We start from the raw sequence: 17,911 nt of genomic DNA on the forward strand, positions 1-17,911 counted from the left end.
GAATCAGAGGAAGTTTTTTCACTTTTTAATTAAATGTCATAAGTTTCTAGAACAGAGTAATAAAAATAATACTAATAACAATAACTCAGAGGTAGATTCTGTGTTTTACTGTAGAAATGTAATTAAATGTTCATTTGAGTCATTAAAAATTAGACGTGATGACAGTCTGTTCCATGAAGAAGCTCATTGGATCTTGATCTGGGTGTAGATGAAGACCTGGTTCTGGGTCTCAGGACTCGGACTCTCGCTGCCGGACCGCCCACTCCGTGATGAGTCGGTTGGCGATGGCGTGTTTCGGGGGGAGCCAGAGGACGGGGGGTTCACCTCTCCTGGGCGGAGTCTTCACCTGCAGGGCGGAGCTAATCTCCTCCAGACTGAACCAGCGAGCGTCCTCCAGCTCCGTGTGGTCCACATCAAGCTGGACAGGAAACAGCACAGCAGGTGCAACTGTCAGGTTCAGGTGTTTTCAGGTGTTTTAATATCAATAGAATTCTTCCTCTGAGCTCACCTGTGTGTCGGCGGGGCTAACAGAGGCGTGGCAGCCCAGCATGAAGGAGCTGTGAGGGAAGGGCCAGTGCTGTGAGGAGCTGTAGGAGATACTCTGAACCTCCAAACCCACCTCCTCTGCCACCTCCCTGCACAGAGCCTCCTCCAGAGACTCACCTGGAACACACAGGTGGGTTAGTTAAACCTTAACCAGGTAAACAGACAGGTGATCAACAGGTGTGTGCACGGACAGGTGACACTGACCCATGTCACAGAAACCAGCCAGAGCGCTGTACATCCCTCGAGGGAAGGATGACTGTCGACCCAACAAACACCGTTTCCCATCAGACACCAGGACGATCACCACCGGAGACATCTACAGTCAGACCAGGAGAAACCAGTCAGGAACCAGTCAGACCAGGAACCTTATATACACCAAAGTTAACAGCTGGTTCAGATCTGGTTTGAATCTGGTTCGGATCCAGCTTAGATCTAGTTCAGATCTGGTTCAGGTCTGGTTTAAATGTAGTTTGGATCTGGGTTTGACCGGGATCAGGTCTGGTTTACCTTTGGATAGTAGACTGTGCCGCTGCTGCTGCAGACTCTCTGACTGCCCGCCTGGTTCCGGTGGGTGAGTTGACCTGTAGCGCTGCAGAACCTGCTGGTTTGATGCCAGCGTAGCAGAGCCTGACCCTGCAGGGGAGACCAGGACCAGAACAGCTCAAACAGCTAGTCCACAACAGACAGTTCCAGGCTTTAATGTGGGTGAACTGAGCCTTTAAACTGAAATTTAAACTGTCATTTCCTGCAGCATTTCAAAATAAAGGACAGAAACAGTGAGGGGTCCAGGTGTAGTTCCTGACCTGGGCCACTAGAGGGGCCTCTGCTCCGCTCAGCAGAAAGAAGGACTTCCTCAGGTCAACGAAGTTCCCTTCACACTCTTCTTCTACTGCTTCCTGATCCAGTTCTCCTGCAGCCAAACACAGACCACATCAGACCAGAACCCAGATCAGTAATCTGGATTAATATGTTCTTACCGACATCCAAACAGAACTGAGCCTGGTTTTGTTCAGAGCAGTTGATCAGAACCGACTCCCTCAGGAGGGATCCGTCGGAACCTAGTCTCTCCAGGATCGCCTGCACATCTGGAACATGACACATCAGGCATGTTGGAACGAGAATCACATTCCTCAGGTTATTTCTTCTCCACTGAGGTTCTGCAAGTTTCTCTGTCTGAGGTTCTAAGTGTGACTGTCTTTTATTTTTTGTTTTTTTACTGATATTATCTTTCTAAAGTTCTCTTATTGTACCTGACATTCTGAGGTTCTCTACCTGAGGTTCTGTGGTTCTGAGATCCTCTACCTAAGGTCCTCTACCTGAGGCTCTGAGGTTCTTTACCTGAGGTCCTCTACCTGAGGTTCTAAGCTCGTCTGCCTCAGGTTCTCTAATTAAGGTTCTGTGGTTCTGAGGTTCTCTACCTGACGTTCTGAGGTTCCCTATCTGAGGTTCTGTGGTTGTGTACCTGAGCTGATGAGTGCAGCTGGTCTGAAGGTTCCCCTCTCGGTGCGTTGCAGCAAAGGAGACAGGCGGTGGAACAGGAAAATGCGACCGTTCTGCAGCGCTGCAGCACACGACGCATCATCCTCCTTCAGCCTGTTCACATACCTGAGAGGATGATCAATCAATCAATCAGTCAGAGTGTCAATCAATCAATCTGACTGTTAATCAATCAGGTCTCTGGGAATTACTGAACCTCATCCTGGAGACAAAGCCTGAGCAGCGGCGGGTTGCCGGACACTTTGTGGCAGAGAGGAGGATCCTTAAAGAACTCAACATGGCAGCCAAGCAGAACCAGTCTGGATCGGACTGCACTGGTTTGAAGCGGCTCTGCTGGTAACAGGGACCAGCTGAACACAGGACACAGGAAACTATTAGCCTAGCTTAGCACGAAGAACAGAGGAGGGTGAAAGTGTTAGCATAGCTTAGCACAAAGACACAAATACGAGCATAAGTATATCTAACAATAGATAACCCATCAATACAATATGTAAATAAATACATAAATCGCCAGGATGTTATTATTTATGTCTTTGTGAACATATGGAGAAATAACTCCTGTATATATTTTAATATTATTAATGGGACGGTCACACACACTGTCTCTACCACGTGGGACAGACAGAAATACCAAACCCACTTTAACAATCTGGCTGTTTTGTTTTCGGTAAATGTAATTCTATTATTTAAACACGTGAATCTACAGCTTGTTTGTTTTTTGGTTTACATTAAACCAAAGAAACTTTTTTATTTTACAGAAACGCATCATATAAACAAAAACATTAATAACTGAACGGTTGGCAGTCAGCTCAGAAACCTCTGCCGGATCAGACACGCGGGTCTTTACGGTTCAGGTTCGGGTCGTTTCTCATGAGCGTTTCCCCATAAGAATCGTTAAGTTGCTGGATTTGAATAAAGTTAGGCGAGAAATGATCAAACAGATGAAGGAGACACATGGACCAGATAATACTGTTATTAAAAGCAGTGTTTTAATAAAAGCAGTGTTTTAATAAGATGAGGGAATTGTTCTGACCTTCTCTTCTTCTGCTTCTTCCTGTGAGTGAAGCAGAGGAGTGTCTGCCCCCTGCAGGACACTAATACTGATTTCATTAAGAGGAAACCTGCTGAAAACCTTCCACCAGACTCAGAAAGTCCTCATTTTAAAGAAAAAGGCGAATAAAGGTCCACAGTTCAAGCTCTGTTCGGATCCAACACTATAAAGTTGTCAGAACCAACTGTCTCGGGATCGTCCTGTACCGGATTGTGGACGCAGGACTTTGGTTTGTAACGGAGTCCTCTTACTTCAGTCACGGATCAGAGAACTTTAAAAAATACTGCATGTTGCGTTCAAGAGCCGAAACTGTTTCCTGCCCGACCCGGAAGAGAAATAAAAGCTACTTCCGGTTCCGATCGCACTGGTGTGTTGTCAGCTGGTAAATGTCAGAGTTATTTTCTCCGTGAGTGTCGCTTTGATTCACTATCTCCGAAAACGGGACACACGGAGCCCAGCCGATGCTCCGCGCCGTTAGCCGGGGTTAGCCGGGGTTAGCTGGTTCAGCTGGAGCCGCGGCGGTCTGTAGCGGGCGGGATGAGCTCCCCCGTGGCCCTGCACACCCAGCTGGCCACCGTCATGGAGTCTCTGGTCCACGCCGCGGTGGCGGAGCTCAAGAAGCTGGTGGAGGACAGCTCGGCCTTCCTGCTCAGCCTGGAGGTCCGGACCAGCGGCGCCGGGAAGGAGCCGCCTCTGCGGGGCAGGGCGCAGGACGAGAGCCGGGAGAAGATGGTGAGGAGCGGGGCAGCTGGAGAGCTGGACCCCGGCTGATGAGTCACTGTTGGAAACGTATTCTCTGTTTTATGTGAATGGTTCTAGTCAGCTGTGGTTAAACACAGTTTGAATTGAGTCAGTTAAAATGTAGTTTTCTATTTATGCTATGTTAGGTTCCTTCAGTGACAAGGTTAAGGTTAAACTCTGATTATAGTGAAGAAACAGACGGCAGCCATGTTCATGTCCTCCAGGACAAGACTTTACTTTAACACAGCTGAACGCTAATGTCAGAGTTCATCCAGCATGTGTCTGACCTCTGACCTGTGACCTCTGCCCTGTGTCAGGTGCTGTTTGCCTCCATCATGGAGACTCTTGGGAACGAGGCTCTGGGGAAGATCATGAACATCGTGGATGAAGCCAAACTGCTGGTGGAAATGGAGTCAGGGAGGGGGGGCAAGAGACCTCAGACTAGCATCCTCAATGTCATCAACAACGCACAAGTCGGTATGTATGGAGGCCCCACCCCCGCCGATCACACACACCAATCAGGAAGGCTGAAGTCATTCTAACGTGAAGTGTGGTTTGTCATCACAGAGCTCGAACACTCGTACGGACTCCGCCTGCAGAACTCTGAGGTAGACAAGTCCACTCAGGTAAGGCTCCTCCCCTGCTGACTCACCTGTTCATCAGTGATGCGATACAGACCTGACTGTGATGTCTCTACGTTGTATCACTGCAGACCAAACAAGAGGAGGAGGTGGCTGAAACCCCATTTGTGATGGCGGTCACCGTCAAAGACGAAAACGGAAACATCAACCTGGGAGCCATCGCTGAGAGTGAGCACCTGATCAATATCTGTCAATACAAGTCCCAATCAAACACAGAGATCAATATCTGTCACTGATTGAATCACTCCCTCTGTTTGTTGTTAATTTTGCACTTCCTTTGTCTCTTTCACATTAAAAGCCTTCAGTAGTTAATGGGACAGAATGTATTGAGCCTAAAGGCTTTTATTCTGACAGGCTGACAGGAAGTGTTTCAGTAGCAACAGCTTCACAGCTTGAATGTTTTAGGTGTTTTAAACCCAAAGTCGCTTCTGTCTCCTTCAGAACAATAATCAAAGACGGTGTTTGATGACGTCATGAAGCAGTGAGGGATCATGGGAGTTGCTGTCTTTAGCTTCTCCTGGTTTGGTTCCTTCAGTGTCAGTGATCACAGACCAGCTGATTCTAACCAGTAAAACACAATAAACCAGTTCAAACATCAGTGATTGAACCAGTTTTAATTAGAAGTTTGTTATCTGACAAGTCACTTACTAGTTAATCTGGGTAGCTGGTTATCTGTTTAGCTGTCAGTACAGTTTAGCAGAGAGGTTAACTCGTGAAGAGTTTACGTGTGAAAAAACCTGTAGATTAACTTCATATACAGCTGCAGGTCAGAGGTCACCCCCTGCTGGTCACCACAGACACCAGCTGTTTCCAACAGTGTTTATAAACATGGCAGGAAGATGAATCATAACACACCACATTCACACGGCGGCCATTTTCCTCTGACGTCACACTGAGGCCAGGAAGTCTTGAACACTTTAATGTCTCTGAATGAATCCTGTGAGGCATCGTTGTTTACTTCACCTTCCTTTGACCACATTGATTAATGGACAGATGAGTTCTCCAGATGTTGAAGGTGAAGACCGACCCACACCGGAAACGCTGAAGCTAATGCTAGGCTAGCAAACAGGAAGATATCAATTAACATAAATGTCAATGTTAGTTAGTCATAAATTGTCAGATGACTAAATCCGCTGGTTAAACATGAACTAATGTTGTATGGTTTCAGTCACAGTGATACAGTCACATGACAGAGGAGCATCACTGCTAACTTCACCAGGTGAAGAGCTAGCAGGGCAGCTAATGCTACATGGCTAGCTTGATTCCATCCAGTGTTTCACTTCCAGACTGAACTAAACATGTCTGAGCTCTGTGTTGATGTTTCAGAATGAATGAATTTCTCTCGTCTTGTATCACGCAGCTCTGTCAAACAGTAATGCTAGCTAAGAAGTGGTTGATGCTAACGTTAGCTGTAGCTCATAGTTTATCAAATATGTGGTTTTACCTTGAAATATGCAGCACAGCAGGACAACATCATCCTATAGTGACAGAGTTTGAGCGTGACGTCAGAGGAAAATGTCCGCTATGTTAATATGTTCTATAAGCTGATCAGCTGCTGCAGTTGTCAGGTCGTAAAGTTCACAACCAGTCTTTGGGTTCCTGAGAGGGTTCAGATGGAGACCAGGTCTTTGTGGGTTCAGGTTCTGACAGTAACTGTCTCTCTACATTGTTATTATCAGTATGAGATTTGAATGATTGACTGTGATGAAACCTGATCTGAAGCTTCAGAGGAAACTGTGCAGGTCTGTCCTACTCTTGTTAGTCCACCTCAGTGAACAAACAGGTCGTAGTTCACACATCTGTATGTTTCCCTCCAGGAGCTCGACTTGAAGCCGCTCAGCCGGTTCCTGCAGACCTGCAGGAGAAAGGTCCTGGCGTTCCTGAGTTTGTCCTGCAGAGCGTCACCTGGAAGTACTTCATGTGCACGGCGTGCGGGAAATCCTTCACATCTCAGAGCAACCTGAAGTCTCACTACCGCATCCACACGGGGGAGAAGCCGTTCCCCTGCAGCGTCTGTGGCCGGGCGTTCCGTCAGCGGCAGAGCATGCAGAGCCACATGCGGACGCACACCGGTGAGCGGCCATACGAGTGTCCACAGTGTGGGAAGTGTTTCTCCAAGCAGGCGCAGCTGAAGACGCACTCCATCATCCACACCGGGGAGAAGCCGTACGGCTGCGACGTGTGCGGCCGTCGCTTCAACCTCCTGCAGAACCTGCACCGCCACGCACACACCCACACCGGCAAGAAGATCTTCGTCTGCAATGTGTGTGGGAAAGGCTTCACCCGCGCCGTCACGCTCAAAACTCACGAGCTCATCCACACCGGACAGAAACCCTTAAAGTGCGAGCAGTGCTCCAAGACTTTCCGCCACGCCGTCAACCTCAAGAATCACCAGAGGATCCACAGCGGCGACCGGCCCTTCAGCTGCGACCTCTGCGGAAAGAGCTTCCGACAGTCTGTGAACCTGAAGATCCACCGCAGGATTCACACCGGTGAGCGGCCGTTCAGCTGCAAAGAGTGCGGCAAGACGTTCAGCCAGCAGAGCAGCCTGATCTCACACGGCCGCACACACTCCGACGAGAAGCCGTTCGCCTGCAGCGCCTGTGATAAGAAGTTCAACAACGCCAACAGTCTGAAGCTGCACCTGCGTGTCCACACCGGGGAGAAGCCCTACACCTGTGACATATGTGGCAAGACCTTCAGCCAGGGCAGTCACCTGAGGACGCACAAGAGACACGTGCACGCCGGCGGGAAACAGTACATCTGTGACAAGTGTGGGAAGAGATACTCGGACCAACGCAACCTGAAGCTGCACAAGTGCGGCTACGCATGAAAACACACCTGCTCTGTTCAGGTGTTTGATTGACAGGATAAAATCTCCAGCTTCTTCAGCTGAGTCTGGAACATTCACGAAGAACAAACTACATTTAGTTTCTGATGTTTGGATTAAAATTCACAGATTCTTTAACTGAGTTTTGAACATTCAGAGAAACATGAATGTGAATGATATTTTTTTTGAGGATAGAATTTATTTTTTCAGTTTGTTGACGAGGTGGTGGGTGTTAGACAGGAAGAGGACCTGTTTTAACCAATCAGAGCTCACGTGTTGATGTGGGCGGATTCAGGTGATATTTTCCTTTGATCAGACACAGCCACAATCTCCAGGTTTTGAGGCCGTAACCATGGAGACGACTCCATCCTTACAGCAATGCTCTCTGGGAGTTGTATTTGTTGTGGACACAGTCTGTGATCTTTAACCACTTGACACCTGTATGATATAAGCCCCGCCCACTGAAATATTGAACTCTGGTTGGTTGAAACCATGAATATAAGTTAATTATGTTGCTCTAATTGTCTGTAAATATGCACATTGTTGCTTTTTATAATTTTATAGATGATATTTTTCATGTTTGAAAAATATGAATAAAATCTACAGAGTTCATGTGTCGGCCTCCGTCCAGCTGCTGTGAGCGGAATAGCTGTTATAAATATATTTTCATACTTTTATCCTGAAACCATAAACCATTCAATCACAACCAACAGTGTATAAACTGAAGAATACGGTCAGAACATACAAACGACATTGGGCTGAAACAGTAAGATAAAGAAATATAATAAAATACAAAGTGTGAAATTATCAAAACAAACCAGTTTTTTTTCTATTTGAAGATGAAAACACACAAAAAACAAATATAAAAGAATTTAACCAGTAATTCAATATTTGAGTTATCAAATTATCAAAAATTGATTTAATTGTAATTAATATCTTCAATTAACTGATTACAACACTGATCTTCAATAGTCATCATGAATATATTTTTCCATATAACGCCAAATTCCTCTATGTCGATTAATCAATGTAACGTCACGCTTTACGTAGCCCTCCTACGTCACCGGACATGAGAAGATGGAGCCTCTCCACCCCGAGCTCACCTGTTACCTCAGAGGATGAGAGCGGCCCGACCGACCGTGTTTCTGCCGTCTTGAGGTCTCCGCGTCCCGGTATGAAGCTCCGGAGGATTCTACTGTCTGTTCACCGAGGATGAGGGGCAGTGACCGGGTTGGTTTCTTCCGAGCGGCGCCGACAGGAGCTCCAGAGAGGAGGTAACGATAAGTAATTGACAACAACAGCGGAAACCAGTGGGGCCACCTTCAAAATAAAACATGAAACATTAGAAGACTGGAAACCAGCGGGGGTTACCTTCAAAATAAAAATCGCAAGCACAAGATTTTTCCAACAAAAAAGAGGAAATCAGTGTTTTTCCTGTTTCCAGTTACCGACATTAAGCCTGAAAAGATTTTCATACTCTAACAAGAAAAAGACCAGGAAAAGATTAGTCTTTTTATTTAAATAATGACAAGGAAAGTGAGTTCACCTTCAACATAATGCCTGAAATGTCACTTTTGATGTAAAAAAAAAACCCACACATTTATATTCTGATCATATTTTTTCTCCACACAAGAAGAAGACTTGAGGATATAAGATAAAATATTTGGCGTCTGGTCATAAACTAACAGAAGAAGATCATTTAACTCGAAACTAGAAACAAACCTCCCATTATAATAAAACCTGAAATATCACTTGAGCTTCAATAAGTTTAAACAAATCCGTCCAGATTTTTTTAAATTAGATCTTTACAAAAATGAAATGTCAGTTCTACAAGAAAGACTTTCCTAAACTTTTTCATCCTCACATGGTGAAAACTTTCAGAACTTTCTTTTTAGCGTTTTGATGGTTGTTGAGAAAGCTTTCGTTCTCAGGTATTTTAGATTTAGACTTTAACTTTATAATTTAATCATGAGCTGTCGGATCTCTGATAACGTAGTCTCCGTTAATGATCACTGAACATGGACGAAAGATATGTGATGTTGAAGAGACTGAAGGTAGAAGGAACGTGTAACTTTTAATGGACTTTAAAGTTCAGATTTGTCAGACTTCCAAAACTTTTATTTTTTAAGTCAAAGACAGGAAGTGCATGAGTGTCTTCATCCTGTTGTGGCTGTTGGAGTGAAATGGAAAGAAACGATGATTCGTCTCCATCGGCGACCGTAACCAACACAGATGAGTCCTCGCCATGTCATCATCATCATCATCATCATCATCATCATCATGAGCCTGTCTCCCATGCTGATGTTATCACCCGGGGCCACACTCCCCATCCAGCTGTTCAGTGTGTTAAATGTTCAGCAGACCGGAAGGAGAATCTCGTTACCTGTTCACATCACTCTGGGTCAGATTGTGGCCAACGAGGACCAATCAGAAGCTCCTCTGATGTCAAGGAGACAGGCGACGATGAGGGGGCAGGGTCTTATACAATCAATGATGTCACGAATACATCATATACAGACAGGTTTAGACCAAATGTGGAAACAAACCGTTGGTGCCCAGACAGCGTGGCATCCCGTGGGTCAATGGTTAACCCGCATCACTGGCTGGAGGGGCTCTGTGGGGGCGGGTCTACCAGGGGCACTGACCACCACCTGGATATTCCAGCCCCTTCTGTACGGTCATCGAAGGCCTCTCAGGTAAATGTGAACCCTGTGACCTTGACCTCAGACTCTGGGCCACTGGAGGGGGATGTGACCTTTGACCTTCTGAAGGCCAACTCTGATGAGGCCTTCATCACGGAGCTGTCACCGGGCCCCCCCACCACTGCTCCTCGCTCCAGGAACACGTTCGAGTGTGGTCGCAGGCAGAGCGCTCCAGGTGATCTGGCTCAGGACGACTGTGGAGGTTCAGAGTCTGAGCTGCAGTCCAGGATGCCGGGGATCGTCGAGTACTTAAGCAGGTAAACCACATCAGACCTGGACCCGACAGATCCTCAAGACCACAATCAATCGGTTCATATATATTAGTTTGTAGAGTTCAAACCACCACAGAGAGACTAAAACCACCAGAGAGAGACTAAAACCACCAGAGAGACTAAAACCACCACAGAGAGACTAAAACCACCAGAGAGACTAAAACCACCAGAGAGACTAAAACCACCACAGACAGACTAAAACCACCAGAGAGACTATACCACCACAGAGAGACTAAAACCACCACAGAGAGACTAAAACCACCAGAGAGACTAAAACCACCACAGAGAGACTAAAACCACCACAGAGAGACTAAAACCACCAGAGAGACTAAAACCACCAGAGAGACTAAAACCACCAGAGAGAGACTAAAACCACCAGAGAGACTAAAACCACCACAGAGAGACTAAAACCACCACAGAGAGACTAAAACCACCAGAGAGAGACTAAAACCACCACAGAGAGACTAAAACCACCAGAGAGACTAAAACCACTACAGAGAGACTAAAACCACCAGAGAGAGACTAAAACCACCAGAGAGACTAAAACCGCCATAAAGAGACTAATACCAACACAGAGAGACTAAAACCACCAGAGAGACTAAAACCACTACAGAGAGACTAAAACCACCAGAGAGACTAAAACCACCAGAGAGACTAAAACCACCAGAGAGACTAAAACCGCCATAAAGAGACTAAAACCACCACAGAGAGACTAAAACCACTACAGAGAGACTAAAACCACCAGAGAGACTAAAACCACCAGAGAGACTAAAACCACCAGAGAGACTAAAACCGCCATAAAGAGACTAATACCAACACAGAGAGACTAAAACCACCAGAGAGACTAAAACCACTACAGAGAGACTAAAACCACCAGAGAGACTAAAACCACCAGAGAGACTAAAACCACCACAGAAAGACTAAAACCACTACAGAGAGACTAAAAACCACCAGAGAGACTAAAACCACCACAGAGAGACTAAAACCACCAGAGAGACTAAAACCACCACAGAGAGACTAAAACCACCAGAGAGACTAAAAACACCAGAGAGACTAAAACCACCAGAGAGACTAAAACCACCACACAGACACTTGTCTGATAATTGTCCTTGGCTCTTTATTGATAATATTTTATATTTCAGGTATTTGAAGTTCTTTATTAGCATTAATTTATTACACTGAATAAACAATATAACCATTAATTGTGTACATTGTGGGGCGTCTTCTCGCTCACCTGGTAGAGCGCGTACCATCAGGACATCATCCTCACCGCAGCGGCTGTGTGTGTGTGTGTGTGTGTGTGTGTGTGTGTGTGTGTGTGTGTGTGTGTGTGTGTGTGTGTGTGTGTGTGTGTGTGTGTGTGTGTGTGTGCAGCAGGAGGCAGCAGTCCGTCAGTCACAGTGTTGCTGGGTGGAAGTTGTTTGGTAAAGTTCCTCCCAGACAGAGTCCGTCCAAACAGGCCCGGACCATCCAGCAGGTACAGACCTTTGACCTGTGACCTTTGACCCTGCTCCTCATCTTCAGACTGTGTCCCTGTCTGTTTGTGTTAGTTGTCATGGCGACTCAGGTGTGTGTTGTGTCATTGCAGGAGTTCGAGGCACGCAGTTCCCCTTCCCATCATGCCGCGGGGCAGCAGAGCAGAAGGAAGGTGGAGTTTGAACCGCTGTCGACCACGGCCCTGATCCTGGAGGACCGCCCACCGTACGACCACTTCCTGTCTGTGTATTTAACCTCTGTGTGTGTATTTAACCACTTCCTGTCTCAGCATGTCCTGACTGTGTTTGTGCAGGAATCTTCCCGCTAAGTCGGCTGAAGAGACGCAGAGACACCGGCAGCAGTACGAGCAGATGGTGGCTGGAGCCAAGAGGAGAGGTGTGTTTGTTTTGACCTGCTGCACCTCCCACACGAGTGGGGTTGTTTCAGTAGCTCTCCCTGACCTGGTCTGTGTCCTCCTCCCTGTCAGAGCTGAAGGAGGCTCAGCGGAGGCAGCAGCAGATGAAGGAGAGGTTCAGACAGGAGGAAGAGATCTCCAACGCCACCATGGTCTGGAACCAGCACATCCTGCCGCACTGGGAGTCCATGTAGGACCACAGTGTGTGTGTGTGTGTGTGTGTGTGTGTGTGTGTGTGTGTGTGTGTGTGTTATTCTCCCTGACCTCCTGCTGTGTTTCAGGAGGTCCAGTCGGCGTGCTCAGGACCTGTGGTGGGGGGGTTTACCGTCCAGCATCCGGGGGCGAGTGTGGTGCCTCGCCATCAGCAATGAACTCAACATCACTGCAGGTAATAACAAGATGGGGGGCAATGTTCACTGACCTGAGACCTGCAACACCTGGTAATCATCTCCTCCTCCTCCTCCCTCTCAGAGCTGTATGAGATCTTCCTCTCCAGAGCGAAGGAGAAATGGATCGTCAGTAAGACAGAGACAGACGGTAAGAAACACAGAGACTCACCTGGTATTGGCTCACCTGGTGACGACTTACCTGTGGAGGACTCACCTGGTGACGACTCATTCACCTGGAGAGGACTCACCTGGTGATGACTCACCTGTAGACATTTACCTGCAGACACAGCGTCACTGTCGGACAGAGAGTCCAGTCTGGAGCTGATCACCCAGGATGTCTCCAGGACGTTTCCATCGCTGTGCGTCTTCCAGCAGGTGAGACAGTCAAGTCAAAGAGGATGTTAAGCTGCAGAGACAGGAAGTGAATTCAGACTTTTATTTTGTAGGGTGGTCCTTACCACGACCTGCTGCAAAGCATTCTGGGAGCTTACACCTGCTACAGACCTGATGTGGGATATGTGAGTCACACACACACACACACACACACACACACACACACACACAGTGATCCCAGACTCGACCTGGACTCATGTGGATTCATGTGGACTACTAGATGACATGAGACTTGGACTAAAGACTTGTAAACAGTTCTACATCAAGTCTATGACTGTGGTCCGGTTCCCTCTGCCCCCCCTCAGGCTGATCCAGCAGGATCCATCACAGTCTCTCTCTCCCTGTCTCACAGTCTGTGTGTATGTCTCTCGCCCAGGTCACAGGGATGTCCTCCATCGCAGCTGTTCTGATCCTGAACATGGACGAAGTCGAAGCCTTCATCAGTTTTTCCAACCTGATCAACAGACCCTGTCAGCTGGCTTTCTACAGAGTGGACCAGCCGCTGGTGTGTGTGTGTGTGTGTGCGTGCTTGCGTGCGTGTGTGTGTGTGTGTTGTTGGACGTAGCTCACTGTCTCCCTCTACCTGCAGATGTACAGGTATTTCGGGGCCTTCCAGGTGTTCCTGGAGGAGACTCTTCCTCATCTCTTCCTTTACTTCCAGTCTGTAGGTGTGACCCCTGACCTCTACCTCCTGGACTGGTGAGTCTAATTAACCACAGATACAGTCTTGTTGCTGTCTTAATGTACATATTGATGACTGGTTTCTAAATATTGATTATTGATATTGAAGTGATTTTTGTTCCATGGTGTGAACCTGTTCATCCGACCAGAAACATGTCAATCAAACATACTTGGAGCTGTTGGAGGGTTCGATAACTCTAGGCTAACAGTTTCCCTCCACTGCCAGTGTTTGTGCTAAGCCCTGCTGACCACGTCCTGGGCCTGTGTCTGAACCCCCCCCCCCCCACACACACACACACACACACACACACACACACACACACACACCCCACCTCCAGGATCCTGTCTCTCTACACGAAGCCCCTCCCCCTGGACGTGGCGTGCAGAGTCTGGGACGTTTTCTTTCGGGATGGGGAGGAGTTCCTGTTCAGGACAGCTCTGGGGATCCTGAGACTGTACCAGAACGTCCTGCTGCACATGGACCTGATCAGCATAGGTGAGCCTCACCTTTTGTTACCTCGGTGACATCACTCACACAAGGTTCAATCAGCTTTCATAGGCACAAAACAGCTGCAGCTGACCTTAGACCTGTACTCTTTTGGACTTATGCCTTCATGTGGACTTGGTACTTGTCCTGAACTTGTGACCTGAGACTTTGGACTTTTCTCAGGTGGTTGAATCTGGACTCGGACTGGTCTTGAGAACCTTGAGTTTTGAATCAGACCTGTGTTGAGTAACTTGAGTCCTGACCTGAAGTGGCATGACAAAGGGCTTGGACTCTGGAATGGTGAGACTCATCATAGTGGACTTGGACCTGAGACTTGGACTCGACCAGTTTCAATAGTTAGACATGTGGTTACAAAGCTGGACCACAGACCTCCTGAGGACACCTGAGGACACTCAGACCTCCTGAGGACACATCAAAGATAGAAGACTGTTGTATTTTATTCTGTTCTCTTGTGTCGCTCCTCCAGCTCAGTTCCTGTCACGCCTCCCTGATGAAGAGCTTCTCTCTGATAGGCTGTTCTCCTGCATCTTGGCCATGCCCATGCAGAGCGGGAACAGGAAGTGGAGTCAGGTGAGTCACCTGACAGACGGCTCAGTCTGTAGGAGAGATGGACCAGGTGCAATGAGGTTTTGTTTTTTCTCTCACAGGTTTTGTCGTCCTGCAGCAGCTGATCTGATCTACTGTCTCTGTCTCTGGACTCTGGACTCTGTCTCTGGACTCTGTCTCTGGACTCTGGACTCTGAACTCTGTCTCTGGACTCTGTCTCTGGACTCTGGACTCTGTCTCTGGACTCTGGACTCTGTCTCTGGACTCTGTCTCTGGACTCTGGACTCTGGACTCTGGACTCTGTCTCTGGACTCTGTCTCTGGACTCTGGACTCTTGACTCTGTCTCTGGACTCTGTCTCTGGACTCTGGACTCTGTCTCTGGACTCTGTCTCTGGACTCTGGACTCTGTCTCTGGACTCTGTCTCTGGACTCTGTCTCTGGACTCTGGACTCTGTCTCTGGACTCTGTCTCTGGACTCTGGACTCTGTCTCTGGACTCTGGACTCTGTCTCTGGACTCTGTCTCTGGACTCTGTCTCTGGACTCTGGACTCTGTCTCTGGACTCTGTCTCTGGACTCTGTCTCTGGACTCTGGACTCTGTCTCTGGACTCTGTCTCTGGACTCTGGACTCTGTCTCTGGACTCTAGACTCTGTCTCTGGACTCTGTCTCTGGACTCTGTCTCTGGACTCTGGACTCTGTCTCTGGACTCTGGACTCTGTCTCTGGACTCTGTCTCTGGACTCTGGACTCTGTCTCTGGACTCTGTCCTCTGTCTCTGGACTCTGTCTCTGGACTCTGGACTCTGTCTCTGGACTCTAGACTCTGGACTCTAGACTCTGGACTCTGGACTCTGTCTCTGGACTCTGTCTCTGGACTCTGTCTCTGGACTCTGGACTCTGGACTCTGTCTCTGGACTCTGTCTCTGGACTCTGGACTCTGTCTCTGGACTCTGTCTCTGGACTCTGTCTCTGGACTCTGGACTCTGTCTCTGGACTCTGGACTCTGTCTCTGGACTCTGTCTCTGGACTCTGGACTCTGTCTCTGTCTCTGGACTCTGGACTCTGTCTCTGGACTCTGTCTCTGGACTCTGGACTCTGTCTCTGTCTCTGGACTCTGGACTCTGTCTCTGGACTCTGTCTCTGGACTCTGGACTCTGTCTCTGTCTCTGGACTCTGTCTCTGGGTTAATGTGACATTTGTGAAGAAGAATTCAGTTTTTATTATTTAATATTTCTCAGTGTTTCTATAATAAAACATGAAAACTGAGTCTTTGAGTCTCTGAGTGGAAAAACAAAACAAGACGCTAAGACACAAAAACATAAATATTTTAAGACAATTTTAATTATAATGAAAATGATCTTTTAAAAATGAAAATTTGAAGCAGAACAAAGTCATTGTGTCTGTTTATTATTGATTGATTGATTGATTGATTGATTGATTGATTGATTGATTGATTGATTGATTGACTCATCTCAGGGGAAAGTCTTTATGTAGACCAGTGAGTGGACAGCATGTTGTGTTCAGACACTTCGGTCACAGTGACACATGAAGGATGAGTTCATGATCAGGTGACTCACCTGTTCACAGGTTTAATAGACTCGTGGGGCAGCCTGTTCAATGTGTTTCTGTAGAACTTAATTTATATTCTCTATGTTGAACTATATTTATGTAGTATAATAAATCAGTCACGTGATTTGGTGCCGGTCACATTAGTTTGTCCCTGTGGTCCTCCCGCCGCTGATGGCGCTGTTGTCCCGGCAGAGGGGGACTGTCTTCTGCTTCCGGGTCTTCGGCGTGAACCCGGTTTTCAGATCTACACACGTGTGGCAACAAACCGCGGCTTTTCACCAAAACACACCGGGAAACGTTACCACATACACACCGAGGAGGGTGGACAGAACCCGGGTGTGAATCTGCGCTGTGAGACGGAGAGTTCCCGCCGCCATGGGTCCGGTAAGGTCACTCCCGGTCACTCCCGGTCACAGCGGAACATCCCGTGAAATGAACGTTATTCTCACCAGTTTCTTTAACACGTGACTGATCAACTGAATCAGAACTGAAGCTCCTGATCAGTCTTATCGATCCGCCAGATTCCATAGAGAAATCTGTGAAGGGACTTTTCTCTGTATTGAACATGAAACAAAGTATTTATAATCAAGTATTTCCTGAACAGTTTTGCTCTTGTGATTAAATCAGCATCAATATGAGCGACCAGGGAAGTTATTATATTTGAACATTATAAGATTTGAACGTCTCATCAGTGTCTCCTGGCTGCTGCTAAACTGTGTATTGATAGAAGTGCTGACGTCACCAGCTGATTGTTCTTAGACACTTGATAGACAGTTAATCAATGATCAACAGTTCTACAGATGATTCAAAAATATGTCAATGAATAAAGTTACAAAATAAAACAGACGTATTGGATGTTGAATGGAATTATACAGACACTGGATCATACTTATTTCAGTGTATTTATTGTCTACACTTGTTTTTGTGAGGAGATTGATAATGAAACATGTTTCACTGACCAATCCAGACTTTCAAAATAAGAGTTGAAAACACTCAGCTTAAACTTTAGATCTTTGTTTGTTTTGTCAGAATATTTTCTCTATCAATCTTTAACCTTCTTTATTTGGTAAAGTGAATTATGATTTATATGAGTCACAAGTCTAACTACCCCACCACCACCACCCCTCCCTGCAGCCTCGGTCGAAGAAGCGTCGGCCGACCTTCCGCCGTCTGCTGAAGACGAGCGGCGTGAAGCTCGAGAACAAACTGAAGAACCGTCAGCTGAAGCAGCAGAACGTCGCCAAGAAGCAGCGTAAGGAACAGAAGAAGCTGAGACAGGCAGTGAAGGATGCCGCCATCAGGACGCCCCGCCCACTGGAGACGTACAGGAAGAGACCAGGTGAGAGAGGCCCCTCACATGTCAAACACTGCTACTGTGGCTCAGCCTTTCTGCATCACATCAGACAGCCTTTCTTCTTCCTCCTCTTCTTCCTTTTCTTCTTCTTCTTCTTCTCCTTCCTGGTCTCTGACAGAGGAAGAGGAGGATGAGGAGGAGTTTCTGGAGACTCTGCCCACAGACATGATGGAGGATGACGACCTGCAGCAGATGACCGCCATGGCTCGACAAGCCTCCTTCATCACCAGAGACCTGTCGTCATGGTAAGTACCACCAACACAGACGCATCCATGAGAACAGGGCAGGTGATTCAGAATGG

General features: G+C 47.3%; 4 protein-coding genes across 9 annotated transcripts in view; 3 read left to right on the forward strand and 1 right to left on the reverse strand.

The window, feature by feature from the left end:
* Positions 1-9: 9 nt before the first annotated feature.
* On the reverse strand, positions 10-8,548 carry nudt13 (nudix (nucleoside diphosphate linked moiety X)-type motif 13). Of its 3 annotated transcripts, none has more exons than XM_056366561.1 (9): positions 8,417-8,548; positions 2,240-2,393; positions 2,009-2,151; positions 1,524-1,631; positions 1,350-1,456; positions 1,054-1,179; positions 751-862; positions 509-663; positions 10-418 (listed from the first exon to the last, which is right to left on the reverse strand). In XM_056366561.1, the coding sequence occupies exons 2-9, from the start codon at positions 2,320-2,322 to the stop codon at positions 230-232; spliced, it is 1,023 nt and encodes a 340-aa protein (XP_056222536.1). In that variant the 5' UTR covers positions 2,323-2,393; positions 8,417-8,548; the 3' UTR covers positions 10-229. The 3 variants fall into 3 exon arrangements, with proteins under 3 accessions (XP_056222536.1, XP_056222535.1, XP_056222534.1); XM_056366560.1 differs by having other exon boundaries at positions 8,410-8,548; XM_056366559.1 differs by lacking the exon at positions 8,417-8,548 and adding an exon at positions 3,077-3,217.
* Positions 3,627-7,918, forward strand: si:ch211-207i20.2 (uncharacterized protein LOC568537 homolog). The gene is made up of 5 exons (XM_056366558.1): positions 3,627-3,826; positions 4,153-4,312; positions 4,403-4,461; positions 4,548-4,644; positions 6,294-7,918. Exons 1-5 carry the CDS (start codon positions 3,632-3,634, stop codon positions 7,307-7,309), a joined length of 1,527 nt encoding a protein of 508 aa, XP_056222533.1. The 5' UTR covers positions 3,627-3,631; the 3' UTR covers positions 7,310-7,918.
* A 941-nt stretch (positions 8,549-9,489) lies between the features above and the next one.
* Positions 9,490-16,598, forward strand: LOC130162756 (TBC1 domain family member 12-like). 4 transcript variants are annotated; one of them, XM_056366557.1, is made up of 15 exons: positions 9,490-10,265; positions 11,655-11,757; positions 11,869-11,981; positions 12,070-12,152; positions 12,244-12,361; positions 12,453-12,559; positions 12,643-12,708; positions 12,844-12,935; positions 13,007-13,078; positions 13,330-13,458; positions 13,543-13,652; positions 13,973-14,130; positions 14,609-14,712; positions 14,790-14,832; positions 15,715-15,804. In XM_056366557.1, the coding sequence occupies exons 1-14, from the start codon at positions 9,490-9,492 to the stop codon at positions 14,811-14,813; spliced, it is 2,055 nt and encodes a 684-aa protein (XP_056222532.1). In that variant the 3' UTR covers positions 14,814-14,832; positions 15,715-15,804. The 4 variants fall into 4 exon arrangements, with proteins under 4 accessions (XP_056222532.1, XP_056222529.1, XP_056222530.1 ...); XM_056366554.1 differs by lacking the exons at positions 14,790-14,832; positions 15,715-15,804 and adding an exon at positions 16,449-16,598; XM_056366555.1 differs by lacking the exons at positions 14,790-14,832; positions 15,715-15,804 and adding an exon at positions 16,449-16,598 and having other exon boundaries at positions 11,658-11,757.
* The window catches only part of noc3l (NOC3-like DNA replication regulator), a 7,574-nt gene continuing 6,162 nt past the window's right edge, over positions 16,500-17,911 (forward strand). The window contains exons 1-3 of the mRNA XM_056366553.1: positions 16,500-16,640; positions 17,391-17,595; positions 17,729-17,855. Of these exons, the coding sequence (XP_056222528.1) occupies positions 16,632-16,640; positions 17,391-17,595; positions 17,729-17,855 (341 nt within the window). The 5' untranslated portion in view covers positions 16,500-16,631. The remainder of the gene's footprint in view (positions 16,641-17,390; positions 17,596-17,728; positions 17,856-17,911) is intronic.

This window comes from Seriola aureovittata, chromosome 21, assembly GCF_021018895.1.
Source record: "Seriola aureovittata isolate HTS-2021-v1 ecotype China chromosome 21, ASM2101889v1, whole genome shotgun sequence".
NCBI lineage: Eukaryota > Metazoa > Chordata > Actinopteri > Carangiformes > Carangidae > Seriola > Seriola aureovittata.